Source organism: Callionymus lyra, chromosome 14 (genome assembly GCF_982586985.1).
Source record: "Callionymus lyra chromosome 14, fCalLyr1.hap1.1, whole genome shotgun sequence".
In the NCBI taxonomy this organism is placed as follows: domain Eukaryota; kingdom Metazoa; phylum Chordata; class Actinopteri; order Syngnathiformes; family Callionymidae; genus Callionymus; species Callionymus lyra.
The window spans coordinates 14672650-14687675 of record NC_141831.1 but is presented as its reverse complement, the minus strand read 5'-3'; the positions used below and the strand labels follow the sequence as shown (position 1 = coordinate 14687675).

General features: G+C 38.6%; 1 protein-coding gene across 2 annotated transcripts in view; it reads right to left on the bottom strand.

Annotated features, from left to right (window-relative positions):
* gabra3 (gamma-aminobutyric acid type A receptor subunit alpha3) overlaps window positions 1–15026 on the bottom strand; it is a 125806-nt gene that overhangs the window by 17836 nt on the left and 92944 nt on the right. For both annotated transcript variants that reach the window (XM_087806658.1, XM_087806659.1), the window contains exons 6-7: window positions 5668–5750; window positions 5322–5465 (exon numbers count right to left, since the gene is read on the bottom strand). In XM_087806658.1, the coding sequence (XP_087662784.1) occupies window positions 5322–5465; window positions 5668–5750 (227 nt within the window). The remainder of the gene's footprint in view (window positions 1–5321; window positions 5466–5667; window positions 5751–15026) is intronic.

Here is a 15026-nt window from a genome sequence, read left to right as displayed (position 1 = left end):
CTTAGGAGCAACAGCCTGGAAGGATTTCTCTCCTCTGGTCCGGAAGTATGATCGGGAACCATCAGTAGATTCTGATCCACAGACTTAAGAGCCCGAGCTGGGGTGTAAGGCTGGATCAGATCACGGATGTAAGGAGGAGCTTTTCATTAACTGCAGGCGAGACAGATCTTTCTTGTTAAGACATGAAAATAAACTGTCGAGTTCTATGTTTTCAGCAGGAAATTCCTCCAGAGTTACAGCATCTCTTATAAAGTGAAAATGTCATAAATTAATTGTTTCCCAAAGTTTTGTGACATAAATACTATCGATACCTGTGCCATGGCTCTGTGGGCAGCCAATAAGATGGAGCAGTGGGCGGGACAAAAGGGAAGTAGTGACTCTAGCCAGGGAGGCACGGCTTCATCTGCCAAAATAACAAGGTTTCAAATCAATCTCTTATTGGCAATCAGACTTACCGCCCATAATCGTCCTAAAACAATTTCAAACCCACAATATCTCCCTCCAGGGCTTCTGTTTATTGAACCATGTCCTCAGTGACATTGACACTGTCCTGAAGACACAATGCCTAATCTTCATTTGCCAACATCATCCCACGTCTTGCTCCAAAAAGACGTAGTTTGACAGGCTCTCTCCAAAATTACCACAGAAGAAGCTGTAGGGCTCCTTGCCAATAGGCGCTTGTTTTTCAAGGTGACTTTGTCAAGAGAATGATCAGACAGACCAATGCATGCAGCACGAGCTATCATTCAGGACTTTGTCTGACTAAGGACTTCTGTCTTTGTGGCTGGTGCAGATGTGTTAGCATATTCTCTGAATATCGCATGAGCTATTAGTTAAAGTAATATGCAGCAGGCACCTTTGTGACATATGGTTTTAGATGGTTCCTGTCTTAAGGAGGATTAATTGTCCACTTAAACTCGCCCTCCAAAGACAAAAACTTCAGTTTAGATAACATTATTTAGGGCAAGTTTAAACATTATGTATATAAATGTTAATGATTTTTATAACAACAGTATATATCTAAATATTTCTTAAGTAAGGAAATGGGAAAAAATATGAAAAATGTAAGTTGATACTCTTCCTTTTATTGATGGGTTGATGAGTCTAAAGTACAAAACAGTCCCACTAAGTTAGTGATGGTCTATTGAAGCTTCATGAAGCAGTGTCATTATTTTCAAAGCTCAGTAGATGGCGGCCTCTGCACTATTGTCCTTTGTTTAGAACAACTGTCATGATGAAACATCATTTTTAAACTGATAGCACCACCTACTGACCTTTAAGCAATATGACACTGTTTCATGAAGCTTCACCAGCACATCACCACACTCAGTCATTTAATATGGCTCGCAGGATTGTTGTCAGATTTATATAGTGATGAATAAATATGTTGTGTTTAAGATAAGACAAGGAACAGGGATTATTGACGCCAACAATTATGTAGAATCCGACATGTAAAGAATTGGAAGGAGAAAAAACACAGAGATAACTATGATAAATAATTTTTGTAAGAATAATAAAGTCAACATCACAACCAATACATAAATATAATTTTTTTTTGGCCCTAAGGATAGCTTTCATTGCTATAATTGTAGTTCGTCGTTCTCCTGCAGATACGACTTCCCTTCATATATTCATATTATACATGGTACTGAAAACTCTGGTCAGCACAGATTACATCAACTTTGGCAGCAAATAAAATAAAATAATAAAGAAACTCACAGCTCCCTAAAGGCCCCGCTCTCATTGCCATGTCAGTAATCTGGGCTGTGAAGATATGAGAGAAAACTGGCATTTCTTCCCCGAGGTGATCTTTCAAGCACCAAAATAAAAGAAAAAAAAAAAGAAGCATAACTCTACCGGCTATGGTCCTCAAATTCCCTCAGCTCACTCAGTCCATTAGTTTTTAACTCTAGGCAGAAATTAGTTTTTGACGTCAGGAAGGAATGGTGTTTACGGCATCTTGAATTTATTTGTTTCTGCGCGACACATTTGTAATTGACTTTAAATTCAAACCACAGAGCAACACAGCAATAAAGATGAGCTTAAGGAACGTACGGAGAGAAACACTCTCTGCTTCCAGGGATGTGCGGCACGACAAAGTGGTTTAATTTGCACTGTTGGTCTGCAACCAGAAAGGGATCTCTGACTTGGTTGTTTACCTGCTGTTAGCCACAAGCAAAATGCTCGGAATGTAATAGCCAGTTTTATGCTCATGCACCCCTGCAATAATTACACGTTGCCCCGGCAAAATAACCTTTTATCAGTAGCTGAGGAGCAATCAGACCTCCCGCATCCTCGGCTCTCTCTTTTTGGTAGATGACGATAAGAATGTGTACCAGACAGGACCAGACAGAGTTCAGGACAAATCTCATGATGTGCTCACTCAAACAATACGGTGAATGGCAATGAAGAGAGGCTACATTTATTATATAACACTGTCTGATGATCCAGAAAAAATAAAATACCCAAAACCCATTACATTGGAAAATGTATGGAGCAATTATATCCTGACTAATCCAGCATGCTTATGCTAATAGGAAAATGTACTTTTAATGGTGAATGTGTCATCTCGTTTTATCAAGACAACGAGAATGAAAATATAATTCCACTCATGTTTTAACAAGTTATGAGGTGTGTGTTGGTCTGGCTTGAGTTGGGTATCTGGCGCTTGAATAGTCGGGAAAAATGCTGGAAAAGAAGTGATGGTTTGGGTTCTGGTCAACTGTCTTTCTGACCGTGTGTTTTCACGCTGAATGTAGGTGGTGGAGATGCAGGAAGACTGGAAAATGTAGAATTAAAAAAGAACAAATACAAATTACAAGAGAGACAACAAACTATCCACCGTTAAAGTAATGTGTGTTTTGCAGATGGACTATTAGTGTCGTGAGGTTAGCCCAGTTGACCTCCCACTTGTGGAAAGACTGGTCCCCAACCTGAAAGGCCACTGGAGATGACATAAGAAGACAGTTAAAGGGCAGCTAATGTGTTGAATTACGTGCATCATAAATTGATCTTAGACCTCTATTGTACTCATCAGCATGTGTCTGTTTGTACAAAACTCTCTTTTATTGAAAATATTTACATTAGAAAATGAACTTAAGCCCTGGGCACTGAAAACACTATTTTTCTGGAGAAAAATCCTGTTTACCATAACCACAATCATCAAGGTTTGTAACGCAGCGTCATAAGACCAGGTAGTCTCCACCTCCAAGGGAGATGTATAAAGAAAGAAGCAGGGGTTCAGATTCCATTATTACATCATAATGGGCTCTGTACTCGTAACCTCTCGTTCTGCTCGACTTCAGACGGGGAATAACATTTTAAAGTAATAACTTCAAAACTGAGCAACATCATGAGGATGGACTTACTGCAACCTTGAGAGGAAGACTGTAAGTAACATGTGAGTAAGTCAAGAGAGTTGGGTTGGGTTTTTACACTTAAATCGGCACATTAGTTGCCCTTTAAGAAGGGTTCGGCTAACAAGGAGCGCTGTGATACAAAGCTTCTTAAAGGGCACCTAATGTTTAAGTGTGTATTAAATTGTTCTAGGACCTCTATTATACTCACCAGTATGTTTCTTTTTGCACAAAACTCTCTTTTAATAAAGATATTTACATTAGAAAATATGCTTAAGCCCCGACCACTAAAAAAATGCTGTTTTGGCTGAGAATAAATCTCGTCCAAGCAACCACACCCACTCTGCTCTGATTGGTCACAAAACATGAGTTGCATTCAAGGACTCTCGTAATTTTTAAACTCACCCCTAAAACTTCTGTTTTGTACTTTAAAAACGAATAATAAAAACAAGGTTTGCTGCTTAATGTACACATTACAAAAACACCTAAAGGCAGAAGTAACTCTCACCATGTTTACATGCATTTTTATTTTGTTTCACGATTGACATGTAGGTACTTCACTGATTTAGGGCTTCTAGGGGAGGACTTTTCACCAGAGTGATGTCAGACTATTTAATTTAAGCCGTAATCTCGTTTGGCGAGATTTCAGACGGGGGAGATCTTAGAAGTAATAACTTCAAAACGGAGCAACGCCATGATGAATGACCTTCTGTATTTTGAAGAGGACGACTTCAACATTTAGAACATGTGAATACATCAGGAGAGTTTGGTTTTCACATTAGGTGCCCTTTAAAAGTGCTTAGTTGGAGCTGTCCAGCACGGTGGTGCTGAAACTAAATTGATGCCAGTAAAACTGTTCCTAAATCTCTTCGGCACATAATTACATCTGTGTCCTTGACACTCTGAGTTGCCACAGGGTTGTTGATGTTTTCAACGTGTAGTGGATTATATTTTGATTAAATAATTGAATTGTTTTCCTCTACAGCCACATGGTTAAACCTTGCACAAGACCTGAGGCAGTTTAGTTGTCACGAGACATGCCCTTCAATGTTGATTGCATAGTCAACGGATCCGTTCGCTCCATTAGTAAACTACACAGCGTCCAGAAGAAGGATCTGTGATGTCCCTCAGATGTGTCGGTAATAAGCTCTCAAAGGATTTCACGGAAGTGGTGGAATGGTGAAGCACTTGAAGCCGAAAGTGACTTCAAAAGATGCTGGTGCACATGAGCAACAGCAAAAATGGATGACTGTGATCCTCACCTTAACTATAAGTCAATCCTTTGTAGATCAATCATTATGGAAATGAGTGTATTGTTTCACAATTTTGTCCATAGAAATTGTGAACAGAAGAGGTAGATAAGGACAGCCCTGACAGAGTTCACCATTCACCCATAAATAAATCTGATTTGATGAGTTAAATATCCCATAATACAACACAGGGTAACCTAAGGAACATTTTTCCAAGTGCACAAAACACAAACTTTCAAGACCCAAAAGGATGAAGTCCACCTTTTTATGGCCAGGATTAAAAACACACTGTTCCTTCAGAATCTCAAGTCCGATTTAAGCATGGTTCCTCTTCTGACGTACTTATGAGCAGATCTTTCTTCAAAGTATCCAGAAAATTTCTTTAGGTAGAAGAAACTCTCCTCAGAGACAATTTCCAATTTTATTAAATTCTTAATAGTGTTCAAGCCTTGTTTTGTTTGTTAAATTGAGACACAAATGTTATTGGATCGCGTTTGATTTAACCGACCTGTATAACCTGAACCTGTATTGACTCAAACATTTCCATTGAATCGAACCAGACAGACAATTGATGATAGCAGGACCAAAATTGTACTTGAGGTGACACATTTCAACTCAAAAACCCTGAAGGTATTGATTGGATGAGAAGGAATTTCTTGACAACGAAAAGAAAGTCTGAACAATCATACAAGCTAGATGTGAAAATGACAGTTACCTGTGCTGGAGCTGATGGTTTCTTTGCCAATAACAAGTCCCAGTAAGTCATATTGATTGAGTCTGGATCCATCATCCGCCACAGCCACAGAATTATTGTCGCCCTGAGTCCACAAGTAAATCACCTCATTGTTGGTGTATGCATCTGAAAAAACAGCATCATTTAAAAAAAAAATCCTAATAAAAATTTGGTTTGTTGCCTATATAAATGAGTTCCATATTCCCATTAAACTACTTGCGAAAGGAAGTAATAACAGAAATGTGAGCAAATACATTCATGAAATGCAAAATAAAAATCTTCCAGACAGTGTGGTTTGTATTTTTTTTGGCCATCTGTTGCAACTTACAGCTTCCGAACTTCAGGGGACAGGCATGTGCATCCATAGGAAAATCCTCCAGGTGCATCGGGCACTCCGCATGGATGGTTAACCTAGAAAGGGAGAGAGAGATCTAGGGTGAGAAAAATCACTTAAAAATCAAATATCAATTGATCTAAAAAACACTTTGCATGTGCTTCGTACATTCGCGCAATTTGTATTCAGATGTATACAGTATATAGATATACGTAGCTGAAATAATAGATTTGAACGAGTATAAGAAATGTATTTGAAAACCAAAGAAAGGGGTAGTTTCAGATAAGGGCCTTCACTTGCCAAAAAGGTTTAAAAAACAAAGAAATGTCTCAACACTGCAAAAAAACGGACCTAAAACTGTTTCCTTCAACTGAAAAAAATCTCCAAAATTGAAAATGGTCTCACAACATGATCTGGAGCTGATAATCCATGTGTTGTGTCTCGTTTCACGTGTTAACAAGAGTGAGCTGTCTGAGCCGCTCTAGTAGAAGAACTCACATTTTCCCGATCCTTAAAACTGTTCACTGGCTGCCAGTTTCTTTCAGGATCAATTTAAAAGTTCTGGTTCTTACTTTCAGATCTATTCATGGTCAGACTCCTCCTTACATCACTGATCTGATCCAGCCTTACACCCCAGCTCGGGCTCTGAGGTCTGTGGATCAGAATCTACTGACTCCTTCAAGAAACATCTTAAGACATTCTTATATGTGCAAGCTTTTTCCTAGTCTTTTGGGACTTCTGTGTTTGTTTTATATTGTCATGGCCTTTTAGAGTTATTACATTTGTATGTATGTGTTATATCATATATAATATTTTAAAATAGTGATTATTCAGTATTCAGTATAAGTCCACATCAGAAATAATTACATGTCATTGTTGGAGCAATACAATCTTGACTTGAAACATTTACAAAATATTCAGACACCATCAAGTTGCAAACAAAACAACAATTAACCAATTAACAGGCTGCTGAGCTCGCTTATCTATCATTCGATGAATGAAGTCATTCTTGCCGAGACAGGCCGGCTCCTCGCCATGTTTTTTTTTTAGTGGCTCAGAAAATTGTAAACAGTGTCAAAAACGAACTTGGCAGCAACTCATCACACGAGCACCAGATTGAATCCATCGGCGGCAGCTTGGTAATTATCTTGCAGATAAACAAAAAAAGCAATTTCACAGCCAACAGAGTGTAACTCTGCTAGATTCTGAGTACAATAACTCAGAGTGGTGAAGCTTCATATTAACTTCAGTCGATTTTTAAGATGCATGTTTGTGCGGAATTTGTACCACATCCAACAGCATACATCTTGAATATAGAGCGATAATTCTTGTTTCACACTAAAACATTATCACTTGACCTTGCCTGTAGATGAGGTTCCTTAGTGCAAAACCTTTCACTGTAGCGGTTAAATCACCGTAACTCTTTGATCCAATTTCCGTCACTCATTTCAAAGTAGGTCAATAACAGATGACACTCGGCTGGAGAACAACAATTTACTCGAGACGCGCAAACGATACTCATTCCAGATCTGGCCCCGAGGCCACACATGTAGAATCTTAGACTTACTGATGTGACAAACGCAGTAAGAAGAACGAGCTAGACGAGACATTGAGACGGACTAGATTCTTCGAAGGAGGAGAAATGGTGTTGAAAGTGTAGACTAAGACATAATTGTGGTTGGAGATGCAGTAACTCAGCCAAAGTGAGGGTTTGAGACCTCTGCTTTATGGGTTCTGAAAAATTCTCATGGGTTGCATCAAAGACAAAAAAGGGTGGTGTCACCTTGAGATCCACTTTTATGCTCATATTCATTACATTTTAAGGTGTTTGTACTGGCCCCCCCAAAAAGACACATTCTATGTTGGAAGGTCTATTGCTCATTCTTAACATAAGAAAGAGGATTTTATTTTATCATGCATAAAACTGTTGAAATTGGTAGACATAATCAACCATACTGCAACACTATCTGCAACACAAATAGACTCAGGGACTCACTCATTAAATTATTCATTCATTCCTCGTGCTATTAGATTGCATAATTCTGAATTTGGGGGCAGGAGCGGAGTAAAAGTATAATGTATTCTATTCTTTGTTAATCCTTGTATCCGTTTTCCTTTGTATCATTTTCTTTGAGTTATTTCCCTTTTGATCCATGTTCTTTATTTTGATCCACATTCTTTATACTTGCAATTCTTTTGTTGTTCTGTTTTTTTTTGTTGCTGTGAATTGGAACCTTAATTCCAAAGATTTCGGGGGATTAATAAAGTCTATTTATCTATCTATCATCACAACCTAAACTAAAATGCTATCATTGCAAAAGAAATAAATTATAGAATTAATTTTGACCTATTATCAAAGTCATAATTTATGCTTTCAAAAGTTCATAAGTTGCATTTTTTTTAAATATTTTCTCATTTGGTCAATGATCTTGTGTTTTATTTGAATTTTATTTTCCATTTAATATATAGTACAAAAAAAACACATTAATATTCACCACTCCTGGTAGAAACTACAGGTTACAGGTAACACTGGGTTGATGAGGCCTCATGAAACAGCTGATGAGGTATCATCATACGGTCTCTTTTATTTTGAAAAGTCCACAAGATGGCATCCGCTAATTTAATGAAACCTGGCTTCATTTTTAAACACGGAGTGTCATCTAGTGGCCTCTCAGAATAAAGACAAGGTATCATGATACATCACCGTGTTATGTGAGGCCTTATCAATCACTACTTGGGACCCAAACTGAAAGAACTGCATCTGTTAAAACCAATTAATGACTTGAATTACATGATTATACATAATTAACCTCTATCCATTTGTACTCTCTTAGGTCACAATAATATGTGATATTTTTTATCCTGATGTAAATCACATATCCAGGTTTTTTGTATGTCTCGTGGGAAGGTTTTTTATCTCCTACATCTATTGAGCCGGAGGACTCTTAGACCGGCCAAGTATCTCTGTGCAACATGTATCATCTCGTCTTGCCGCTTTCATCTTCCCTTTCCTCAGTCGGTCTCTGGTTCATCGATACCAGAATCAAGTAATGGCTGCACATACTGCTAGAAATCAATGTGTGCAATCCCACGGAGATGCTAATGAGCCATGACAGCACTGTGCCAATGCCAAGTAAGAACTTTCGGACGATCAATAACAAAGAATTCATGTTGTGTCATACCATTTTTTATTGCTGACAAACAAGGAAATGAATCATCTGACAGCCCATTGTTTGAGGGCATCATTAAATAGAGAAGTTATGTCTCTTCTAACGCTACGGTTGTGGGTTCATTTCTCGATTTGTCCAAGTTGTAATCATTTGACTATCAAACAATTTTGGACGGTCATAATTATATCTGATATTATAAGCCTTGGGCACTTTGGTTTGCTCCGACGGTCCAAACACATACAGCCCTCTAAATATTCAGCGGTCTGTTTGAGTCAACTGTGAACTAGAGATGATTGATGAAGGGGTTGAAGAAGCTTCATGAGGCCTTATTTTCAAAGCCTACTTGAAGGTCCTGTTTACTGTATAATATATTGCTTTAAACAGCTCATTTATTCTTTTAAACTGTGTGTTCCACTTTTAAAAATATGACACTGCTTCATGAAGCTTCATCATCCCATCACTAGTACCACTATCATAGTTGACCCCAACGGACCCTAGTTCTCTTTGTAAGTAGGCCACATAAAATATCTTTGTGGTGGGGACACTGTATCATGATACAGGGTCTTTATTAGAAAATTGTACCAAGTTTCATTGTATCGGTAAATTAGAGCCAAAGATTGTAAAGCATAAAATGCCATCTAGTGGCCTTACAAAATGAATAAACTGTATCATGATACACTAGTGGTCTCTAATACACAGCCGTTTCATGAGGCCTCATCAACCCATCACTCGTTCACCCAAACCGACTTCAGTACTCTTTGTGCTAGTGATGGGTTGATAAGGCCTCATGAAAAAATGAAGAAAAGACACTGTTTCATGATACGGAGTCTTCATTTTGAAAGGCCACTAGATGGCACTTTCACAAATTATGTCAGGTTTCATTGAATTGGTAGATTAGAGACAAATATTTCAAAGCCTAGTAAAAATGTATAATGGGACCCAAAGATGACCCATGGCGAACAGCCAAAACATACACACAAACAATCACTCTCACAACAGAACACAAAGTGACAGTAAAATTTCCATGCCAATTCCCCGTCTGGTTGCTTAGCAATTTCACATCTCAAATGTCAGCATGATAATGATAAGTGGGAAAGTGAAGGCTGTCATCAGAACTCTCCCTTTGGGCAACACGGTTGTACCACATTTCACAGCCGTCTATCCACAGTAAGAATTTAGCCCTGGCATGAAGGGTGGATAGAGTGATTATCATTATTCTTATCACATGAGTCCCTCTGCTGCTGCAAGGTTGTTTGAAACACGTCTTCTTGTCGCACAATTTTCCGGACGAGTGGGAGAGCCGCTCAACATGATATTCTTCAATACAGAAGAGGTATTTTTTGCCCAATGTAGGTGCATGAAAAGACAGGTGATGGTACCGATTTTGAAGTCTTAAACCCTTCGAGCCTTTTATCATGAAACGCCTAATTAAGTTCAATATTGATTAAACCTGAGTTCTAATGGACCAATCACTCTTTTAGAAGCTTCAAGACCTAATTTAGTTTTTACCTACCAAAGGAATGTTTAGCTCCAATGATGGCAGTTCGTTTTAGCTTGGCCTCCAGTTGTACTTGAATATATGTGCCACTCTTTAAGCATGGCACTGGTTTGTGGCAACATATTAACGTCCATTTTCAAGTTATAATAATTTAAAGATTAAATTAGATTTGAAAAACTTTAATGAGTTTGTGTGTTCTTGCCTGGACTATTGCAACAGTTTGTTTTCATGTCTTAACAAGAAGGAACTGTCTCGCCTGCAGTTAATACAAAACTCTGCAGCGAGAATTATGTACCGCTCTAGTAGAAGAACTCACATTTCTCCGATTCCTTAAATCTCTTCACTGGCTGCCAGTTTCTTTAAGGATAATTCTCTGCTCACTGATGACAGTGTTTAGAGGATGACTGTCATCATCCAGTAGTTTGTCGAGTGATCTCCTCTTTGCAACTGACCCCAGTAAGTCCAGCTTCATGCCAACCAAAGACTGACTGAGGTGACGACAGATAAAAATAACCTTTGATGAACATTAAACAATCTTGGCTGACAGCCACGCGCCTCATGAGCAAGTGCAATGTGGTGAATAATGACGACACTCTCAATGTGACCCTCAACGTCTTCGTCTAGACACGGTTGAACCCCCATGAACTGCTTCAGAGGTGTGAGATCACAACTATACTGTGAAACCTTAACGGTTTTAAACAACTCTTTTTGCTCCTAGTTCCCAAAAACCAAAACCATTGGAGCGGCCCTGAGGGTTTTACGCACCAAAACAGTTCATTTAACTAGTCCCTGAGGCATTTGTTCAGTTCAAGTATTGATTACTAATATCTGAAAAGGGTTTTATGTTGAAAATAACTTTCTTTTTTACTTTATTTTTGGGTCAAGTTTATTCCAAAAAACAAGCCTAAGAAAAACACAGACTCTACATGGGACTCTAGAGCTCCCATGGATTCAGCGGTGAGATGTTTTTTTTTACCTTTTCTTCGTTTGCCATTTTCTCTTAGCTGATTTTATCTGACTGAAGTCCGTGAAAAGCAGACCCCTGACCTTCTGGTCTTTGAAAATGTGGACACATGAAGTTACATAAATGGATCACTAGAAACTTGTTGGATAGAAGCATACATTTCCCACCTGGACCTCCCCACTTCCTAAGACCTAAAGGAAGAAGAGCATCAACTGAAGGGTTGTTGTGTTGCTGTGTGAGTGGAGGGTTCCAATTGGATCCCCAGGTGAAAAGGTGTCGCCTCGAAGGGATGAACAAAGATTGAAGCCTGTTCAGACACAGTCTTAGAACTAGGAAAATAACCATCCAAGCAACTGCTTCATTCATCCGTGGACCGAGGTCAGCAGAGAGCAAGAGATAAACACACACACACACACAAAAAAAAAAAAAAGCTTGGCCGGCAGCGACGCTGTCAGACAATAGCGGCTCTCGCCGTCCAAAATAACGATGCAATCATAAAGCGAGAGACCCGTCACGGTGTTTGCCGGGCCCGGCCGCTGATTACATGGATTCAAGCCGGTTGTTTGGTGTGGAGTGCCAATCAACACAGAGGTGTCCATTTGCACACTCGCTGAGAAGCCCCACGTTCACCCCCAATTAAAATAGATTTATTCTCCAAAGCTGAATAACTCTGAAGAGTGTTCCACCGCTTTTATTTCCTCCAAATCCATTTGTGTTTCTTATGTTTTTCCATCGGAGGTTACTCTACCGAGTGACTCACTGCTTACTGGGTGACTGGTTGTACTTTCGGATGCTCCCGTAATGTCACTGGAAAAGTGGCCCACCTCTTTGACAGCGACGTGAAGGACAAATCAAAGGACAACGACAGTCGAACGGCTGGCCCTGGTCCAGGGGGCAGTACTCCGCAGTGGCACTTCTGTCCACTGATTTGGACTTCGGGGCTTGCCCTCGGCCATTTGTCAGCCTCATTAGCGGAAATCTACTTGAGCGTGTGACGCACATCTTGAGCCAGGAAGTACGGAATATGGTCCCTCTTGTCTTAAACATCTGTGGACGGGAAATCCTCGTCTCCATCAGCCGGCTCGTACATGTCTATCAGCATTTGAGTTATTTACTGACATTTGTGTGTCTTTCTTTTATTCCTTTCCAGGGCTACTGCATCTTTCCGACGCTGGGGATTATTTTCGTGGATTCATTAGTGGTGTGTATTGACAAGAATCTTGGAATATGATACATATATACATGATACAGAGACAAAGATATAATATCATTGTTATAAACTGTGAAACTGTAGGAACAAGGGTACACAGCATTAGTAGTATTGTCCGAGTACTTGATTCTGGTGTTGAAACCAAAAAATGTCCAAACATAAGCTTTTAAAGCTGCTGGAGTCGACTGTATCCTCTTGTCCTCAGTCATGGCTGGGATCTCACAGGATTTCCATGTTCCTTTAGCTGCGATGGACGTAATGACTGCTGCCATCTAGCAGCCGGAAGTGTTATTGCAATACAAAAAAAAAATTGTGATATTTGCATGTTTATTGAAAATAATTACAATAAAACTGCATTATTTTAATCTCCCTTTATTCGTTACAGGGCTGTGAATATCGATACAGTATCGAGAGAAATAATTTTGCGATGTATGCAGACGTTTTTAGCTTTATATAACATATTCTGAATCCCCAAAAAGAGGACACACATACATTGTGAGTGTTTTTTAGGTGCTTCTTACTCAGTTAAACACTTATCAAGAGTTCCCAAAAAAACATTCTTTTTTTCCATACACCAAGAAAAATATATTACTGAAGCTTAGCTTAGCTCAATAATAATTGCTCACTAAACGAATGTCGTCTTGGATTTGTACTAAATACTTTCCCGATCAGCACAGCCAGTTGACGTTAGCGAGTTCAGTCTTCCAAATATATTTCATCAGATAAAATGTGTGAAAAGTGTTTTTACGACAAACTCAAGTTTAATTAAATACGGGCTCACAAAAGTAAGTGCATCACCTTGACCAATCTGCAAAAAGATACCAGGAATATATATATTTTTTAAATACTAATAAAGACAGCTCCTTTTATTGCTCATAAAAGGAAATAAATGACGTGAAATAAATCAGTGAAAGTGCCTTTTTCTTACCTTTAATTTATGATGGTTACGATGATTGCGTTTTACTTTATTAGATGCACACAAGTTACGACAGACTACAAACATATTTTCAGATCGCAAAGTCTGAACCTTTTAATCAAGTAAAGATATAAAAACTTCCAATTTAGAAAAAAATAATTCGGTCAATAAACCTCTTTATACTTTTGAACCATCCTTTAATTTAGTTTTATTGTGAAAGGACTTGATATTTAAATCCCTTTTTTTCAAGTTTATTGAAAATGTTTGATCTCTTCCTTCACGGACTTCTGCCTCACTGCTTGTCTGGTTTAATGGTTTAATGCTGTTTTACAATCCGCCCAGCGACTGTAAATCTCCTCTCACACTCTGGGATCCCGGCATGAGATTCTCACTCCGGCGAACATGTCTGTGGCACAATTGATGATGAATCATTATCACGTCTCAATTATCATAAACGGTTCCCTTGAAGTGAGTCATCGTCAGATGCCGAGACTTTAAAATGAGACGCAATCATCGCATTGAAGATCGTCTGATCTGTCGGCCGCAAAAAAGAAACTACACAATATTTAACATTTAGTTTGTAAGAAGAGATAAATATTCTGTTTTTTGTCATAATGGATCCAGTTTTTAAAAATGTCAGCCCGAAATTTAAGATAAAGATGAAAATGAGATATCGTGATGTTTACCCGGATTGTTTCCTGTCCGTTTAGCATGTTAGCCTTTTAGCTTCTGCTACAAACAAGCTTAAAATGTAGTCTTGTTTAATGGTTTCAGAAAACGTTTTCTCTTTTGGAGATGTCACTACAAGATGGTCATTACAGACGAGCAGTTTGGCGCTATTTTGATGTTTTCAAGTGTCTTTTTGGACGAAAGAAAAGTATACACTGAGAGCTCCCGAAATGTTTACCCAGATTGTTTCCTGTCTGTGTAGCATGATAGCCTTTTAGCTTCTGCTACAAACAAGCTTAAAATAAAGACTTGTTCAATGTTTTTGCAAAACAATTTCTCTCTTCCAGCTGTCATTACAAGAGAGACATTACAGAATAGCAGTTTGGAGGTATTTGGATGTTTTTAAGTGTTTCTTTTTTCAAAGAAAGTAAAGTATACACTGGGAGCATGTTTATCCCGTCCCGTAGCATGTTAGCCTTTCAGCTTCTGCTAGAAACAAGCTTAAAATGTAGTCTTGTTTAATGATTTTCGGAAAACTCTTTTGGAGATGTCACTACAAGATGGTTATTACAGACGAGCAGTTTGGCGCTATTTTGATGTTTTCAAGTGTCTTTTTGGACAAAAGAAAAGTATACACTGAGAGCTCCCGAAATGTTTACCCAGATTGTTTCCTGTCTGTGTATCATGTTAGCCTTTTAGCTTCTGCTACAAACAAGCTTAAAATAAAGACTTGTTCAATATTTTTACAAAACAATTTCTCTCTTCCAGCTGTCATTACAAGATGGTCACAACAGACGAGCAGTACGGAAGTATTTAGATGTTTTTAAGTGTCTTTTTTCAAAGAAAGAAAAGTATACACTGGAAGCATGTTTACCCCGTCGTTTTAGCATGATAGCCCTATAGCTTCTGCTACAAACAAGCTCAAA